General features: G+C 37.9%; 1 protein-coding gene across 6 annotated transcripts in view; it reads right to left on the reverse strand.

Moving 5' to 3' along the window:
- The window catches only part of Btrc (beta-transducin repeat containing E3 ubiquitin protein ligase), a 184,102-nt gene that overhangs the window by 105,868 nt on the left and 57,487 nt on the right, over positions 1 to 20,747 (reverse strand). For 4 of the 6 annotated variants that reach the window (XR_004516321.1, XM_033761463.1, XM_010626386.3 and 1 more), the window contains exon 2: positions 12,436 to 12,543. The exons of 1 other annotated variant lie outside the window; for it this stretch is intronic. Coding sequence is in view for 4 of the 5 variants with exons in the window: in XM_033761463.1 (XP_033617354.1) it covers positions 12,436 to 12,537 (102 nt within the window). In the remaining variant the exon portion in view is untranslated. Of the gene's footprint in view, positions 1 to 12,435; positions 12,544 to 16,473; positions 16,508 to 20,747 lie in introns of those variants that run through there. One more of the 6 variants, XM_033761462.1, reaches the window with a different exon arrangement.

Raw genomic sequence — 20,747 nt, forward strand, 5'->3', positions numbered from 1 at the left:
GTTGGGGGCCATCTAACTACATTCATAAACCTAGGGAGAGCTTGCTGCCAGCTGGGGTGCTACAGCCACATGCTCTGGCTTCTAGTCACCAAAATCATGATTCACTTTTACAATCTCACTGTACGTAGTCCATAGACACATTTCCAGGACCACTGGAAATATAAAAGGTATTCTGGTAAAATACTGTGTTATTTCCAACCTGCTGTAATCTTGTACCCATTTTATCCTCATCTTACCAACTTCTCTCAAAGGACTGTACTATTCTGCAGCTGAAGTGCAAAAAACAAAAACAAAAACCAAAACCTAATAAACTGCCACTTTAGAAAATCTAGCTGGGGATTTAGCTCAGTGGTTCTGCCGCTTGCCTCACAAGTGCAAGGACCCAAATTCAATCCTTGGTACCAATAAACAAACAAACAAACAAATAAATAAATAAAAAATTGAGAGGAAATATACTAATATGAAACCAGAACTGTCCCTTCTGGTTTATTAACAGTGAAGAAACTGGTACTATGCAGAAAAACTGCTCATATAAAGTGTAGAGAGTGGGCCGGGGATTTAGCTCAGTGGTTTGGTAGCCTGCCTTGCAAGTGCAAGGACCCGAGTTCAATCTCTGGTACCAAAAAAAAAAAAAAAAAAAAAAAATGAAGTGTGGATACTAAAATGAATGTTAGCCACTAATATTTTAGTAAAGTAAATCATGTGCTTTCATTCAAATATACACATTCATATACATGTTCATATAAAGCCTGCATTTACTGGTTTGAAATAGTACACTGTGTGACATGAAAAAAAATAAAATTACTTATCCCTCCACCATTTCCCTTCTATTAATGGTCACCTAATCCAACACACACACAAATTAGACCCAAACAAGCTAAGAATTGAACTTGCTGCTCATATATTAAAGGATCATATATGAAAATGAATTCTTTGTATCAATTTTACAGGACACAGAATTTTCATCTAATTCATATCAAGACGCAGATACCAGGTTTGCAGCAAAGGTAGGGAGGATCTGAATGGTACACCTGAGAACTTCAAAGATCCCAGATAACCTAGCAAGATAAGGTATACTGCATAACACTTCTTCATCAAGATGCACTATATCCTAGGCCCAGATAACTATATCAAAATGTAACAGGCTTGGTCTCCAGAGGACCAGGCAGGCATGCGAATATACAAAAACTCAAAACTATTGAACATCACTCTCAAGAAAAACAAAATGTGTGTATCAGGTCCCAAAAGTACTGCAATTCTTAACAGGCCTTTGAAGTTAAAGTTGTCAAAAGGTAGTCTTTGCTTTATATAAAGCATTCTTAAATAATTGGGCTTAAATGCATGATGAGGGAAAGTGTTTCCTAAAGGCTGCTCATCTACCAACATTTCTCATCTTGGCAATCCACATAAAATACTTCCCCAGGACTAGAAACTAACAATAAAGCACTACCACATGGAGCAAAATAGTGAAAGCAGGTGCGATAGCTGAGGCAGCCACAAACAACCAATAAGGATTCCTGAAGAGCACACAAAAACACTGTGGTGCTACAGTCTTGACTCAGCACAAAGATGATAACAAGAAATCTAGGATAAAAAGAAGTAAAATGCACCTCTTTAAAGGACACAGGTGAGTTTTAACTGCCCACAGCAAGAATGTGTTTCATAAGCACGGTGCACCCACAGAGGCTTCCATCTCCCCTTCAGTGCTCACCGGTTCCATCCTTTGGTTTTCCTTCTGACATGGGGGTGCATCAGGACTGCTGGGGCACCTTGCATCGCCCTTCCCATTACGAGTACAGTACTGTTCAAGCTAAAGGATGAGGTATGAACTGCAAGAGCAAAACCCTCTTTGTAAAGATTTTAATTCTTTAACTCTTTATCATGAAGAACAAAGATATTTTAAGAAATCTGTCTCACAATAAGATCACTTGCTTTGTCAACATTTAGACAATATCACACATCGGCCTGCAAATGAACAGTAGCTGTAACAAAGACGTGTTGAACTAATCAACAACAGAGGAAAATATTACCACCAAACTGGAAATAAATCAAGATGTCTGTGAGGATAAACCACTCCAAGATGTCAAATGTTTCCAGGATAAGATAAAGTAACATATCCAGGTCATCGCTACTTTTCTTACAGAAAATATATATAAAAGATAAAAACGTTGAAGCTGAACAATAGATTTCAGTGTTAGCTAAAATGTTTTAAAATCCATAATTACATTTTATTTCTAAGAGACAATCTTCAATAAGATGTAGTTTTGACATTGCACATGTGGCTTAGTTTTGTACCTCATCAAGGCTAAAAGGTCATTTTCTGTATACCTGATTTCTGCCTTTTATGTAGACCACTGCTTATCACCATTAGCATTTAATTTTTCCTAGTGTCTATTCTTTTATAGAATTAGAATAAAATGCAATGAAATACTCAAATAATTGCACAAATATATTACTGCTGTGAAGATAAAGAAACTAACATCTTTGAAAATGGCTGTCAGCTTGTTGGTGGTGCCATTACTTAATAGCTTGAAATGTGTATTTGTTTACCACCAAGATTCCAAATTCAGCATACAGACTCCAATTCAGAGAGTACAACCACTGTGAGTCGTATAAATATCAAATGTATACAATTTGAGAGCTACCCATAAATCAGATTTGATATGTTTTTCTTTGTCCAGTGTAAATGTGTGGTCGTCAGAATGACTATTTAATTATCATAACTCATTTCTGAACACAGAACATTTGTATGTGTGTACATACAGGTACCACCAGTAGCTCTATACTTTCTCTCCTGTCCCATTCATGCTTTAGTAATTTTCTTCAAATCACTGAATTCTGTTCATTAACTCTGCAAAATATCAAATACTACTAATGCCTGACACTAGAAATATGAAACAAACATAGCTCAGCCCATGAGGAACTCACAGTCTAATGGGGTAGAAAGACAAATTCATACAACTACAACAGTATAAGAATGCTGTGACAGGTATCCGTTGAATACTTGGTATAGATTCTCTGACTAGTTTAAGGGAGAGAGGATAAAAATCTGGGAAACATTTATTCTAGCTCAACCTGAGCTCAATTTTAAAGATTGGGCATTTGGTAAATAAACGACAGGCAGGCAGGAATAGGAGAGGATAGGCATTTGGGGTACTGTTCTCTAGGGAGGACAGGACATGCAGAGACATAGCTACGTAAGAGATCTTGGTCAAATTCTGTGTTATTTTTAATTGGCTGAAATCCTACACCCATTCTGCACTGCACTGTGGGTGGGGAAACAGAAATTTTGAACTGGCTAAGAATTCATGTGAGGAAAAATTGTGTAGGATATAAGCCAGATTCAATCTTTATTCAATCCAAAAACACGAACAACTGTCCATAAGATAAAGAGCAGCCAAGATCAGTTTAACAGCTGATAATTGTTGGACAAGAATGTGGACAAGGTGACAATTGATTTAAGGGGACAATCTGGATGCATATGAAATTCAGAAGTATCAATGAAACTGTAACATGTGGGAGGACACTTTCTTTCCACTTTCTACTTCTCTGTTTCTTCCACAATATTAAATTTTTCTATTTTATAATTAAAAATGGAAATAAAAGCACTCAAGAGGAAAACTTGTCTTGGTGTAACTGTGTCTGTACAGGCACACGTGTAAGTCATTCCAAACTGAAGGAAGCTAACATGTTAGTAATGAGTATCTTGCCGGGCCTGTAATCCTCGCACTCAGGAAGATGAACCAGGAGGATCAATACAAGATCAAGGCCAGAGGGCTTGAGGGCTACAGAGGGAGTTAAAGAACTACATAGTTGTCTCAAAAAAGATTATCTTAAGAGTAGAAGGATTATGGATACTCATGTTTATATTTATAAATCATTTATAGATTCCACAATAAAATACAAGGAAAATTTTTTTTCTCACAACAAAAGCAAAAACAGTTTTGTCAAATTATGTAAACCCCTAGTATGAGAAAGATGAAACTGAAGTTTTATACGTCATGTGTTAACATGCACAAAAAAGAACTGAGTTTTTAAATACAAACTGGGCTGTGCTGAGATCATTCATATACAATGAATGAATGGACATCAGATAAGAACTGGTAAGCATTTTTGTCATGGAACACTTCCTTATAGGATTAAAACCTTAACTTATATTCAATATGATAATCCATAATTCTCTAAAATCTCAACCATAAAATGCTTTCCAAACATATATGCATACACATGTATGCACACATATATATTTAGATAATTGCTTGATTTTCCAGGTATTATTCCATTTCAACATTTTACTTTGTAGATGGCAAGATTTAATAGATTTCTAATCATTCTTAATAAAGCACATCATCTCTCCTGAGTTCAACCCCTCGAAATTTCAACCTTTGACAAGAAACCCTAATTTTAAAATATCACATGGTACACTGAGCTCAAGATTTCCTAAAATCACAACCTACACTTGATACTGAAAATAATCTAAAAGATCATAAATCTACTTATATACTTACTGGTAGAAGGCAATTTCTCATGAAAATCACTCACCTATTTTTATGCACCCTCTCTACTGCTTGTTTTCACTTAATCATTGACCACATATCACCATTTACTATGGATGAACCAAAAATTACACAAAATATAGCCACTGTTAATCAACAGTAATTCTCTTAATCACCAATATATACTTTTCAGAATAAACCAAAGGCATGATAAAAATGAGAATATGCTCAAAGTAAACTGTCTTCCTAGAATTTATTTTAAAAATGTTCTCAGCATTCTGTCTGTCCCTACAACCATCCCAATGCTGATGGTTTCAATCATTGCATCGCTAAGGGTAACTGACAAATTCAGCAAAGACTGAGCAGCTCTTTCTTTATTGTCATAAGTTTTTTGTTCGTTTTGTTTTGAGCAGGGTCTTGCTACATAGTTCAGGCTGGCATTGAACCTCAGCCTCCCAAATGCTGGGATAGCAGCTGTAAGCTACTGTGCAGGACAATTTTTAAGCATTTTTACTTCTTAAAATGCTTCAACTTACTAAAATAGTACAATGGTTTGCAAAGAAAAAATACTATGAAATTTACTGAGCCATTTTCTTAAGCATTTTGGGCAATACTGGTAAAAATGAAAATTCCTACTTATTTGTCTTACATTATTGGGGCTTGAACTCAGGGCCTCATGCATGCTAGGCAAATGCTCTAACCACTAAGTTATATCTTCAGCCCTTTTTTTTTTTTGTATTTTGAGACAGAATCTTGCAAAACTACCCAACCTGGCTTGGAACATGGGCTCCTCCTGCTTCAGTTTGTGGAGGAGCTGAGACATGCCCAGCTTGATTGTCTCTTTTAAAGATAAAAATACACTTACTGTATGACCTAACAATTTCACTCATAGGCAAATGTACCCAAGAGAAAATAAAACACAAGCAAAAAAAGAAAAGTAAAAGACTTCTACAAAACTGTTTAGAATAGCTTTATTCACCATGAGTGAAAAACTGAAAATAATCTGTATGACTCTCAATAAATGAGTGGGCAAAGTGTGGTGGGGTAATACAACAGAATGTATCAGCAATGAGAAGAACAAACTGCTGAAACACATGTAAAAGGAAAGCAGCAAGGCCTAGTGATGCATGCCTGTAACCCACCTACTGTCGAGAGCTCAGCCTGGGCAACCTGGAGGCTTTACACAACTCTGTCCCAAAATAAAAAAGGCTGGGAATATAGTTCAGTGCTCTGGGTTCAGTCACCAGTACAGAAGAAAGAAGGAGGAAGAAGGAAAGACAAAATGACACAAAACAATGTTATATGCTGCACTTACCCGACTTCAAGAACATACAAAACTAAATTTTAGTCAAAAATCAAAACAGTAATTGCATATAAGGGATGAGGGCTGAATGGAAAAGAATACAAAGAAATTTTCTCAGACAACAGAAGTGTTCTGTATATTGAGACTGAGGTCACACAAGTGTAACTGTTTATCAAAATTCCTTAAGAGTACCCTTAGGAGCTGTATATTTTGCTATATGCAAATTTTACCTTTAAAAACCTAAATATGAAAGTAAAACTCAAATTAAAAAGATACACATGTACTAAGACTATTGTAATTCCAGTCCTGTTTCTGGAAATTAGTCACACAGCAATATTAAACACTTGGGTAAGCTGAGCCTGACAGAGAACAAATTTTTGAATTATCAGGATAAACTAGTACCATAAAAATGATCTTTTTGAAGATAAGCAAAAGAAAAATATTCATACTTTTATCAATGCTGAGAAAGCAAAATTTTCTCACGAATAATCGAACCAAAGCTGGGCCTTTCTAAAAAGCAGAACTGGCCAGGCATGGTGGCACATGCCTGTAATCCCTGCACTCAGGAGGCTGAGACAGAAGGATCGCTGTGAGTTCGAGACCAGCATGGACTACATAGTAAGTTCCAGGTCAGTTTCAACTACATAGTGAGACCCTGTCTCAAAAAACAAAAAACAAACAAACAAAAGAACTGTCTGGGCATGGTGGTGCATGCCTGTAATCCCAGCACTCAGGAGGCTGAGGCGGGAGGATCACTGGGAGTTCAAGACCAGCCTGGGCTACAGAGTGAGTTCCAGGGCAGTCTCAACCACATAGTGAGACTCTGTCTCAAAAAAAAAAAAAAAAAAAAAAAAAAAGAAAACATTTAAAAAAAAAAAAAAAAAAAAAAAAAAAAAAAAAGGCAGAACTGTGTTGTACATTATGAGAAACATGGATTTGTTTAATAGTATACTGTTTTATACCAAGGTAAAAAGTAGTATTTGCTGAAACCACCAAACCCAGTCCTCTGTACAAAATGTCTTTGATAATATAAAAACTAATATGCCAGCTACTACTCAATTTAATCCTAACATCAAACATGTATGATCTATTACTCTCATTTTACTGATAAGGAAAGTGAGGTATAACAGGACAAGCACTTGCACAAAGGTCACACCTAGAAAATAACAGAGTAAGACTCAATTCCCAGGTAATCTGGCACCAGAGTTCATGTTCCTAATTTTTATTTTTGAGACAGGGTCTCAGTATGTATTACAGTTTGGGTTCAAACTTTTAATCCTCCTGCCTCAGCCTCCCAGACTGCTGGGATTATAGGTGCCTACCAATGCACGCCTCCTGTGTGCTGAGATTACAGGGGTGTTCTACCTACCACACTTGGCTCTTCCATTCTCTGCTTATCACCACACCATGCACTCATCTTTGGGCTTCCTCCACCCATTTTGGGCTTTTCATAAACATCTCTTTTCTGCCTATACTATACATACAATTCAAGACTCATACACCCCATTTTTTCCTGAATTTTCCAGTAACATCTCTAAACCAACTTTTCTCCAAATATACTCCACAAGTAGTAACTACTGGAGAAAGTGGCAGTTTTTTAAAAATAAGTATCTGCTGAATTTTAATGTCAGACAAAGCCAAAAGTGGTGGTGAATTTGTTCATAATTCTTTCCTGTTGGAAAATTAAATTAAATACTGCTTTAGGCCAAATGAATATTTGAATTTTTCTTAGTATCCTGGTATCCAGGTCAGAAGACTTAAACTTGTGTAATGTTCAATGGTGTATGACTATCTTTACCACTTATCTAATACAGTTCAAATCATTAGTATGTACTGAGCCCCAACTACAAAGTAATCTATGGACACTGTAGGAGTCAACAGATAAGACTGTTTCTGTCTTCAAGAAAATTTCTAACATATATCTCAAATTAGGACAGGACATACTTACCTAAGGCCTATCAAATTCCTACACCCACATCTGCAAGTGAGAAGAGGCATGTAGGTAGCAGGGTAGTAGTGACCCACTGTGATGTTAAATGTGCATTCTTCTGATTGCCAAAAACACTGGGCATCTTTCCATGTGCTCACTAGCCATCTGTATGTCTTGGACGTTTTATCTGTTGAGTTTTCCCCCATGGTTATACTGGGTATTTTATCTTATTGTGTAGAATGAGTTTTTTGTATATTCTGAACAGAGTCTTTTATAGATACGTATTTTACAGTATTTTCTCTCAGAATTTACCTTACCTATTCATTTATAAAACTTTTGGGGGGGGAGTGGTCCCTTTTTTTGCAATACTGGGGACTGAACCCGGGGCCTTGTACACACTAGGAAAGGGCTCTATCAATGAACTCTTTCCTTAACCTAAAATAGTATCTTTTGAAATGCAGAAATTTTAAAATAGTGAAGAAGCCCAATTTGTCAGTTGGGTCTTTGAAGGTTCCCAAGCCTGAAATGTTCCCTTTTTTCACTCTTCCGTCTAGTTATTTCCTACTCATCCGTTGAATCTTAGAACACTGATTATCTGATCCTCCTTACCTCTGTCCTCAGGCTAGTTCTTTCTTTCTTCTCTTTTCTTTCTTTTCTTTTCTTTTCTTTTCTTTTCTTTTCTTTTCTATTCATTCATTCATTCATTCATTCATTCAGAGCTAGCCTCGAACATTCTAAGCAGGAGTTCTACCACTGAGCTGTACTCTGAGCCCAAGTCTCTCTTATGTTCGTCCATCCCCCTGAACATTTCCTTCAGAGAATTTATCAATTTGGGAGATTATACTTTTGAGAGAATGTGACTTACTGTGAACATAAACAAAATAACCATGTAACTTAAATTTTATATATATCTACTCAATAGTTTTCATTAGATACTCAAAAGGGAGCCAGGTGTGGTGGTTCATGCCTGTAATACTATCACTCTGGCGGGCAGCTGAGGCAGAAAGGCAGCAAATTTAAGCCCAGCCTGGGCAACTCAGATCCTATCTCAAAATAAAAAGAGAGCTGGGGATGTAGCTCAGTATAAAGGCCCTCGGTTCAATTCCTAGTACCAACTCCCCAGCCCCCAATGATGATTCTCAATAAGCTGTAACCTTATCCAAAGAGAAATCCAGCCACTTGCCTGTGGAGGTTTCTAGGGTCTTGGAACTCGCCTGACTGGTGGGAATGTCTCTGTCCATGACTTTAGCTACTGGACAAACATGATCCAGGTGGATGGCTTTTGTTTTGTTTTTTGTTTTTTTTGGTACCAGGGATCAAACTTGGGCCCTTGTGCAGGTGGATAGCTTCTGAGCCACATTTTACCAGTTTCAACACCAGGAGGTATTAATGTGACTCATAGGAGTGGCTACAGACTAAAGGTTATCCATGTAGGCAGTAAGGGATTGAGCCCAGTAACAACTCTGGACACCACAGGGTTGGGCAAGTTCTGTGGTTGGCAATACTTGTGTGTGCACTGTCACACACCGTGGCTGAGAACCATCCATGACTCCAGTGGGATGAGAAGGACAAGTTCTATATTTTGACTCCTCCCAGATTCTCCCTATGATCTCTCCTTTGGCTAACTTCAATCTTTATCCTGTCCCTGTAATACACTGTATCACTGCTTTCAGCTAGTTCTCCAAGTCTTTTCCGGCAAATTATCAAAACTGAAAGTTGTTGTGGGAGCCCCTAAACTTGCCAAAAGTGTCTAAAGTGAGGGCAAGTTTGACAGTCTATTCTCTCACATTTTGCAGATTGGCTAAATCACTACAATCTCCCAAAAGGTTAAAATCCAATAGGTTAAACCAGTGGTGGCAAACCAATGGCTCGTGTGCCTCAGCAGGCTTTGACATCATTGAAAGCTCTAAAATGTTTGTCATCCCTAGGTTATACCATGAGTTCCTCTAGGGCAGAACCTTACAGCAATTTCCTATGTAGTAAAAAATATAAGATATTTCACTCTGAAATAAATGGACACTAATTCTCTAACAGCAACAGCAAGGTTTACAGTGATGATGAAAGCAGCAACTACTACCACATACCCTCACTGCAGTCTTTACAGATGAGAAAAATGATTTGTGTGAAACAGTTTAAGATCATTCTTATAGTGACAGAGTGAATATTTAAAATCTGATTTAACTAATTTTAGAGTCAACACACTTTACTATATTATATCTCACAGTAAAAGCAAAGGAAGGGCCAGGAATTTAGCTCAGTGGTTCTGCTGCCTGCCTGGCAAGCACAAGGTCCCGAGTTTGATCCCTAGTACCAAATAAATAAATAAAATAAAATAAAATAAAATAAAATAAAATAAAATAAAAGCAGAGGAAGATTAAAAGGAAAATAGAACTCTCCAGTAAAATAGTATCACTAATCCCTTTATGCTGAAGTTTGCAATTCTTACTTTTTGAATGAAATTCATAAATATATAGATATAGATATATAGATGCAGACAGACAGATATCTCCTATAAAAATTCAAGGAAAAAGAATTTTTTTTGAGGGGGAGCGTTTTTTGAGACAAGGTCTCACTGTATAGTTGAGACTGACCTGGAACTCACTATGTTGCCCAGGCTGGTCTCGAACTCACAGCGATCCTCCTGCCTCCGCCTCCTGAGTGCTGGGATTAAAGGCGTGCACCACCACACTCAGCTTCAAGGGACAAGAATTTGAAGAGAAAAATTTGTATTACGTTCCACTATTTGGGGCTTTCCAAAAATGGAACACTGGGCATAAGTAGGTTAAAGACTAGTAATTGTCTGCACTTAAATTCCTCTCTTTTAACTAAGAGTCAGTCACAGTCATTCTGATACTTAACGCTTACCTTTTAATGTCTTCTAAATATAATATGAACTATTTAGGTTAAAAACAAATAAAAATGCTGGACGTGGCAGCACACACATATGATGCCAGCACTTGGAGGGCTGGGACAGGAGAATTGCCATGAGTTTGAGGCCAGCCTGAACTAGAGTGAGAGCCTGTCTCAAAAAAAAAAACCCCAAAAACAAAACAAAACAAAAAAAAAACAAGGCCAGCCCAGTCCAGTTAAACTTCTGACAAGAAACAAACTGACCTGATGCAACCAGGGTATCATGACAGCTTGCACCCCACTCATAGCAGCTACCCAATTGCCATATAAAGTAACAAACTGGTTTTGGTTTTCTCTCTCCCACTTTTGATGATATGTAATGTATTTAAGCTCTTAAATAAAAAAACTTGTTTTCAGGGAAAAAATTTTTAAAAAGAAAATCTGATCTGTTGTATATCACTACAAAATGCTAGACACGTGGACCGGGGATTTAGCTCAGTGGTGCCACCGCTTGCCTCACAAGTGCAAGGTCCTCAGCTCGATCCCAGTAGCAAACAAACAAACAATTTCAAATGCTAGACACAAATTCCAAATACCTGAGACGGATGGATAATAGTTCTCTGACAAGAAAACCATCACACATGGTACACAGTAAGCTATAAGCAAGAAAGCACCATGCTTTCTTTCATAATTTCCCACTTTCTTCCTTTGTATTTTCTCTCACATCATGGAACTGACTGACCTCCTGGTCTATAAATAGTGAAACGTAATACATAAAAAAAAAAGCTAGGGGGAACTAGAATCTGTCAATCCATGAAAGGCCAACTAACTGTACTGTCTCAAGACCAATACTATACCCAACTGTCTTAAAGGCTTTCCTATCTTTGAAAGAGAACCATAAATCAAGAAACACAAAAAAGATTAGATACATAGAAAACGAAGAGACACTCTGAACAAGGTAATTTATATTTTTAGTAATCATTTTTTAAAAAACAGGATGCTCAGGCCAGGGATTTAGCTCAGTGGTTCCACAGCCTGCCTTGAAAGTGCAAGGTCCAGAGTTTGATCCCTGGTACCAAAAAACAAACAAACAAACAAACAAAACAAGATGTTCAGGCAACCAACTATAATTAATCACATTAGCTGGCTTTATGCAGGTCCAGAGCAGACATCATATATTGAATTGCTATTTACTTAGACTGCTTTATCCCAGTTTTGTTTGTTTTGGTTTTTTTTTTTTTTTTTGGTATTGGAGAGCAAACTCAGGACCTTGTGTTTGTGAGACAGGTACAGTGTCACTGAGCTACATACCTGGCCCTTGAGATTCCTTTATAATTACTCATATTTTTTGTTTGCTTTTGTTGGTTTTTTTGGGGGGTGGTACTGGGGATTAAACTCTGCGCTTATAAGTCAGGCGGCAGAATCACTGAGCCCACACTTTTTTTTTTTAAAAGACAGGTCTCACTGTCCAGGCTGGCCTTGAACTCACTATGTAGCCCAAGATGGCTTTGAACTCACAGTGATACTACTGCCTTATGCTCTCAGAGTATGGGGATTACAGGCATGCACCACCATGCCCAGCTCGTACTTTTACTAGATCTCAAAAGCAAGAGTCAAGCTGTACTATATCCATTCTGACAAACCAATCATGATAAAAATGTCTTAATAGTGGATCAGTTAGATCTACATTAAAAGTTTATCATTAAAGGAATACTGAATGATGTGAATACAGGCAATATAGGAGAAAAGGTGTACATACGAATGGGAAAGAAGGAGGGACATACTAATGTACGGGACACACACACACACACACACACACACACAACCCAAAAATGACCCACAGACAGAGAAAGTACCTGGAAAGCTGTGAGTGCGCCAGTCCCTGGGTTATACAGGCATCGCAGCGAAGGCATGCTGTCCGCCAGGCTGGAACAGCCCAGCCACAGAGACCTGGGCATAGAGCACTGCAGAGAGAGGACAACTATGAGATGGGACAGTATGAGACGGGATGGCACAGATTACAGGAATTTTCAAGGCTTGACTGAATGCATATTCCAGTTGCAGGAGGCTTTTATGACAGAAACATTTAAGAAACATATGGCTTCACTGTGTCTAGCCCCAGAGAGAGACTCAAATATCAGACACTTCTTAAAATTTTGTTACTATTCTATTATGTATGAATCTGAAGGAAATCAATTTCTTAATCCAACTGATTACTTTCTTTTAAGGGTCTCAACTCATTACTCATAAATTAATCATAAGGTGAAATATTTCATGGAAGAATACTTTGTAGTAACATCACAATTTAGGACTAGTAAATTAAAACACAAAACAGGAAAGGTAAGAGTGTTTTTAGAAGACAATGTATCCTTGCAGCTTTTGATAGCAACTGACTCAGCACAGTTTGTATTTGCTTTATCTTGTTAATCTGTTATTTATTAACAAAAATGTTGCTGGGGATTTAGCTCAGTGGCACTGGTCCTGCCTCCCAAGCTCAAGGTCAAAAATCCAATCCCCAGTACAAAAAAAAAAGTATACAGTAGCTACCATGGCAGCTGACTTCATCTTTCCAGATGTATTAAGGCGGATACAGCAAGAGTGGTTTCAAATAAAAGGGAAAACAACAACAAAGCGAGGGAGTGGGGGAGGGGCACAGAGGGAAAGAGGACAGGAAGAAAGGGAGAGAACTGCTAGTACTAAACCCTTCTAAATGAAAAAAAGCAGCCTTGTGTATCTAGTGTTCAGTGGCCAAAGCAGGTAGAAATTACAATTTCTCATAACACTAAGTAGACAACACTAGTACTATGGCCCTTAAGAGTTTTATAAGACATTATACCTCGCAGAATAGTTCTTACATTCTTCATGCTTTTCTAAAAATATCCCAGGCAGGAGTTTTGCTTTTCTGCACTTTATCCCACCTTATTTTTTGTTTGTTTGTTTTGAGACAGGGTATCACAATGTAGTTCATACTGCCCTGGAACTCACTATGTAGCCCAGACTAGTCTCAAACGCACAGCAATCCTCCTGCCTCAGCCTCCTGAGTGCTGGGATTACAGTCATGTGTCACCATGCCCAGCCCTCCTCATTTTTATTAGCATATATTTGCAATACATAACGAATACAGTCATATGGAGGACTGGTTCATATACATGTCTTACTTTGATCCTCTTTACTTTCCCTACCTTTTCTGCCCGAGCCCCTTTCTCATCCTGTGTAGTCTAGCTCCTTATTTCCAATAATTCTGTTGTTGTTGTTGTTGTTTTGGTTTGGTTTTTTGAGACAAGAGTCTCACTATGTAGTTTGGGCTGCCCTTGAACTCACTGTGTATGTGTAACCCAGGCTGGCCTCAAACTTGCAGTGATCCTCCTTGCCTCAGTCTCCCAAGTGCTGAGATTACAGGCATGCACCACCACTCTTGGCTTCCTATAATCTTTCATTTTGCTCGATAAACTATTTCTACTTTGGATTTCTTATATAAGAGAAACAATGCAATCTTCGGTGTCTGATTTATTTTACCTTGCATTATGGTTTTCAGGGAGTCTTTTATTTTTAGCTTTTTTATATATTCTAGATATTAATCCTCTGTCTGAGGAGTAGCTGGCAAAATTTTGTTCCCATTCTGTAAGTTGTCTCCTGCACTGTGCAGAAGCTTCTTAACTTGACATAACCCCATTTATTGATTTGTGGTGTTATTTCTTGTGTAACTGAGGCTCTGTTCAGAAAGTTCTTGCCTCTGCCCATTTGTTCAAGAGTTTTATCTATTGCTTTTTTGTCTTGTTTTGTTTGTTTTTTTTTTTTAGTACAGAATGAGTGACAGAGGTTTAAACTCATTTTTCTGCAAAAGATAACGAGTTTTCCCAGCACCATTTGTTAAAAGGCTATCTTTATAGTAATTTTTCTGGCCCCTTTGTTGAAGATCAGGCAACTGAATCTGCTCCACCACAGTTCTATTAGCTGGCCTGCTATTACGAGTCTAACAGCAATTAAAACACTAAATATCTAATCCCAGCACTCAGGAGGCTGAGGCAGGAGGATCGCTGTGAGTTCAAGACCACCCTGGGCTTCATAGTGAGTTCCAGGTCAGTCTCAACTCTACATAGTGAGACCCTGTCTCAAAAAACAAAACAAAAACACTAAATATCTAAACATATTCAATAAACACAGTCCATCGTTACATATAACATTCAATCTTACATACAGATTTTGTAATATTTAATATAATCACGGCCCTTTCCCTTCTTTAGAAACACTTTGATAGAAATGAATACTGGGAAGCAAGATATACTGACACCACCTATAACTAATAGGAGGAAAATGGACTGCAAATGACTCCAAAAGATAATGTGAGATAGACTTTTGCTTTTAATCATTATCCTCACTTTATAGTTAAAGTAACTGATGCCCAGGAGAAATTAAGTATTTGTCAATGCTTATCAATTTAGAATAGTGAAGCAAGGACTGGAACCCAGTCCTATAGCAATAGTACCGAATTCTTCCTCTCCCCTTGTCTCTCTCTACTCACTCTGTCATAAAGAAAGACGTCAGACTTCAGAGGAACAGTGCTTGCTAATGGCACTGCGAGATAACAGACCAAGCAAAACCATGACACATCCTGAGCTGCTACAGCAATGAACTTTGCTTCACTGTTCCCAATGTTTCTTCACCTCAAGCTACAATCCATTTTACAGACAGTAGCTAAATCAGAAAAATAGTTGTCTCACTTTGTTTCCACGTTACTCTCATCAAAATTTATAATGGCCCCCTGTATCTACCACATGGAACCCAAGCACTACATTAATTTGACGTTTCTTCACTGCCTACATCAACTCACCTTCTCTGTCCTTCCCACTTGGCACTCCAGACAGTGAGCTATCCCTGGTATTTTTGTTCAAATGTTCACTTTAAACTTTTAATTTCATTCTCCCTTTGACTGTACCAATTCACACCTACCTTTCCCTCTGTTTCCTCAGACCTACTCATGCTGATTTCGGTCTCTTTCAGAGGTCCTTACTACCAGAGATTCCTATTCTGGAAGAAGCAACAGGGAAGTGGCAATAGGGGACAGAAGGACATAAGCTTCCTCTGCTGAATCTGACGGCACAGCCTGCAATCGCAGCTATTCTGGAAGATGTGCAGGAAGACAGCAAATTTGAGGCCATCTGGGAAATTTAGTGAGATCCTGACTCTAAATTAAAAAGGGCTTGGGATGTAGCTCAGTGGTAGAATACTTGGAAGCACACACAAGGCCCTGGGACTAATCCTCAATACTCCCTTTAAAAAGGAAGGGTAGCCAGGGATGTAGCTCTGTGGCACTATGCCTGCCTTGCATGTGTAAGGTCATGAGTTCAATCCCTGGTACCAGAAAAACAAACAAAACAAAGAAGAGTTAAAAAAAAAAAAATGCCTTCCTTTTACTGCTTTCTACTAGAAGCAACAAGAATGGTTTGCTAAAATAATTTAAGTACAGAGCTGGGGATTTAGCTCAGTGGCACCGTGCCTGCCTCAAAAGCACAAGGTCCTGAGTTCAATTCCAGATAACAATAAAAACAACAACAAAATAATAAAATAAAATAATTTAATGATAACAAAATTTTCTTAAGGATAATGTTCTGATCATTTATTTGATGAATAAATGCAGTAGGTACTATTCTAGGCACCAGAGATAGGATAAAATAATCTTCAAGGAAGTCATATTCTCATTACATTCTCTCAGTCTTAAATCTATTTTACAAATCTATGATGCAGCTGGGTGTGGTAGTGCATCCCTGTAATCCAGCTACTTGGGCTGAGATAGGAGGACCAAGAGTTTTGAAGCCAGTCTTGGCCACTTAGTGATACCCTGTCTCAAAAAATAATAAGGAATGGAAATTGTACCTCAGTGGCAGAACACTTACCTAGTATGTGACAGCCCAAGTTTAGTCCCCAGTACTAGGGAAAAAAATAATAATAAAGACAAAATAAATTCAGAATGTTAAAAAAATCGTTATGGCTAATTTTATGCTGTTACTAAAGAGAGACATGGTACTTTATTAAGCAGTAAATTAAAGTTTAGTATATGATGAATAGAAAAAAGTCTCATATTTATTCTGAAAGGACTGAATTTGAGAAAAACAGAAAAAGTGAGAGTGAACAAGAAAGGGAGCATGAATACAGAAAGAGGAACAGGAAACGAAAACAGTGCAGGAAAATGGAGCAGGCCCTGGAGGACAGCATGTCATTTTCCTCCATCCTGCAGAGGAGCCAGGTGGCTCACAATGGAGCTGCCCTGAAGCCACCCTTGCAATGTGCATGCAGGACAGACGGCATGAAAGCCAAACAGAAGCCCTTCATCCCCAGACCTGGGCTCGCTCTTTCTTTCATTTTTTTCTTTATTATAACGTACATACTTATCTGTATTTGTGAGTGCGCCTTCACTAAGTTTTTTGGGGGTTTCTTTGGTACCAGGGACTGAACTCAGGACCCTGCACTTTTGAGGCAGGCGGCAGCACCGCTGAGCTAAATCCCCAGCCCTCCTTGGTAAGTTTTTAAGGCATTCCTTTTATGAATGATTTGTGTCCTCCACTTTTTACTAAGAATCTGTGTCATTTTTGCCATGTGTACTTGATGAATTATTATCTGAGTATCCTTCCTATTATTCATTTTGATACTGTTTCTCATTCATCCATCCATCCCTGTCTTCCAGCAACTCTCTAACTCAGAATTTGAGCTTACTTCAACCCCTTAAACTAAAATTCCAAAATAAAATTAGGATCAATAATGAACTGCATATACCCAGGGAAGCCACATAACATACCAGTGTGATTTCCAAAATAGCATTAACTTCCAAACACCACACAGAGGATGCATTCCTGATTATTGCAAGACAACTGGTGCGGGTATGATTACTGCACTTGGCTATAGTGAGATCTACACATTACCATAAGGTTTTATATATGTGGCTTAATTTAAAAACTAATTTTCAAATTGGTTTGTACTGTAACAATTAATCTTATCCATACTGGTAAATTCTACTTAAAATCTTTGAAGAAAAAAAATTACAAATACAAAACAGAGTAGGTTGTAACTCTTACTCTACTTCTTTCCATTCTACTGTACCTTCACAATGAGGAGCGTTTTTCTAAATGAAAGGGTAAGGGGGAGTCCAAGGAAATCTGGGCAATACGTAAAAGAGTAGATAGGACTGCCATTTTGGCTTCCATCCCCATAAGCAGTCTATGTATTCTGGAACCACTCTGTTTGGTCAGTTTCTAACACAAATGTAAGATTTTTTTTTTTTTCTGTCCTTCAATTTTAAAAAAAGATACCATTTAAAATTTGCCTTTGCCATTAAATTATCTGAAAAGCACATAGTTCAAGCTGTTATTGTTTCTCCTTACAAACTACATTTAAATTCCTAGGATTTTTCTATAACATTATTACTATTATTATTATTAGTGGTGATGCTGGAATCAAACCCATAGTCTCCCACATGCTCCACCACTGAGTATATACCTACCCATCCCTAAAACATTTTAATTAAATTAAAAGGGAGGTGGGTCTAAAATAAACTGCGATCAACAACATTCTTACATTTAAGTATTTAACTTTTATTAACCGTCTTTTTAAAAAGGTGTGAATGACCTGCTTTTTAAATGGTTCTCTTGTGCAATTTCAAAAGCTACAATAGTCAGGCGTGGTGGCACATGCCTGTAATCACAGCACTCCGGAGGCTGAGGCAGGAGGATTGCTGAGTTCAAGAACAGCCTGGGCTACATAGTGAGTTCCAGGTCAGTCTCAACTACATAGTGAGACCCTGCCTCAACCTCCCCCCAATAAAAGCTACAACAAAGTTTAGTTCACAGATAAGGCTCCAGTTTACATAAAGCCAGCCATGGACAACACGTATTTGTTTCTTTAGCTCATTTTTTACGTAATCTACTCCAACTGACTCTCCTGTGCAAAATCAAAGAAAGTTGAAAACTATAATTTGTTACCACTGAAGTTTTCAACCCAATTAACTTTACTAAGTTCACCAGCTTTAAAAAAAAGAAAAAAAACTATACAAATAAAACACTGAAGGAGGGCATCCTAAATATGTTTCCACTAACTGAAAGAAATCAGGAAAAAGATTGAAGTGTTGTAACAAAGGGCTTCAATCAGGTTGAATGGCACAAATTTGCTTCCGCAGAGCACTGAAAACCCCTCTTTCCCACAGTGGGCTGCATGGAGTTAGGTTACAGTGCTCCTCACTCAGAGGCCCACAGGCAAGGGGTTGGCCGCAGCATTTACCACAGAAGCTTAATGACAAAATCTCCTCAACTCAAGTCCCCGTGGGTCAACTTCTAGTAGTAACAGAAGCTATAATAATCAACAATAAAAAGATTGCTGCATTGAGAGTTTATGTATCCTCAAGCCAAGAAACAGAATTTTTTTTTCATCACTGTATCAATTTAAAGAAATCTGGCTGCCGGGGATTTAGCTCAGTGGTGCTGCTGCCTGCCTCATAAGCACAAGGTCCTGAGTTCAAACCCTGGTACAAAAAAAAAAAAAAAAAAAATCTGGCTGAGAGAACTCTAATATTCCACAGACTGTGCCATGCAGCCAGAAGCTACCCATACAAATTCAACTATCAACTTTTAACAACCTGTATTTAGTTTACTCCAAAAATTAAACCTGCCTGTCATACAGGATTATATCTATTTATTTTACTGCGCAAAGTTCTGGTACAACTAAAATAGTAGTTCTTAAATCTGCATAGGCAAAAAAAAAAAAAGCAGAAAAACAAATAGTAAAATGACATCATTACAAAATATGTTTCCACAAATGTCCCTTCTATTTCAAAATGTTCTGGGAAGCCATTATAAACTTTAGATGATAAAAGCAACACATTTATCCACCAACGAATAATGTGCTTATTTTTCAGGACGAGAGTGGAAACACATAAGTGAAAAAATTTATGAGGCAAAAATTATTTGCTAACTGGATGTGATGCACATGCTTATTATCCCAAAACTGTGAAAGCTGAGGCAGGAGGATCACCAAGAGGTTTGAGGTCAGCATGGGACACACAGCGAGACCCTGTCTCAAAAAGTAAAATAAACAAAAATAATGATTCACGTCTCTTTTTTTCATCTGTAGTACGTGATCACTGTAGATGTTCAATAAGCATGCTTAATGGAGGGAGTTCACTAAAAACTACACATGAAAGGGACAGAAGCATTGTTTGCCAATGGACTAGTGATGGTACTGATAAATGTGGTTGTTTTCTGAGACTAGCTAGACTGGAAGGTAGATGTTGGATAAAAAATCACAACTCATTATGTTATTGATACATACAACCATTTAGTAAAAGATGAGACCAAGGGAGGGTAAATAATTCATGAAAAGTTGATGAGCACCAAGCAAGTGGCAAAGATGAGACCAAAAACTAGATATACTATCTAGGAAAGTGTTACCATAAAAATGGCACTTTATAAGTCATAGAGTTACTCATTTTTAAAAAAAAAAAATACTTTATGTATTTATTTAGTTTTTTAAGACAGGCTCTTCCTACATAGTCCAGGCTGGGCTCAATCTTGTGATCTTTCTGCTTCACCCTACCACAGCACTGGGAGTACTGGCATACACCATGGCACTCTGCAAGGCTGAGTCAGAAGGATCACAAATTTCAAGGATAGCCAGGGCTACACAGCAACTCAGCAAGACTCATTGGAGGGGGTACCCTGGGACACAGCTCAGTATGAAGGCCCTGGCTTTGTTCAATCCTCAAAAGTGCAAAAAGAAATCAATGGGGAGCCAAAGATGGTGTAAGAGTACTAGATGAGCAGGGAAACTAAAGAAAGTAAGACTACATCAAACTAATGGCCATGGAGAATACAAGTCCATCAAAAGAAGGATGAACAGAATTCCACGACTATAAGGAAAAGAGTCAGAAATAACACTAAAGTGTCGAACCTACACAACTACAATGGCACCCAAAGAGACACTAGTTAACTGAACTAGGTGGGGTAGAGAGTAGACAAATGAGTAAAAGTAATAGCATAAAAGCTTCAGTATAAACCTGAAATACAGCCTGGTGCAGAAGCATTACTTGTGGCCTCAGCTATTTAAGACACAGAGGGAAGGTTTTCTGTGGGAAGCTGGGGTTGAACCAAGGGCCTTCACGCCAAGCTACATCTCTAATCTTTCT

The sequence above is a fragment of the Fukomys damarensis genome, unplaced genomic scaffold (genome assembly GCF_012274545.1).
Source record: "Fukomys damarensis isolate Sample0158 unplaced genomic scaffold, DMR_v1.0_HiC HiC_scaffold_8, whole genome shotgun sequence".
NCBI lineage: Eukaryota > Metazoa > Chordata > Mammalia > Rodentia > Bathyergidae > Fukomys > Fukomys damarensis.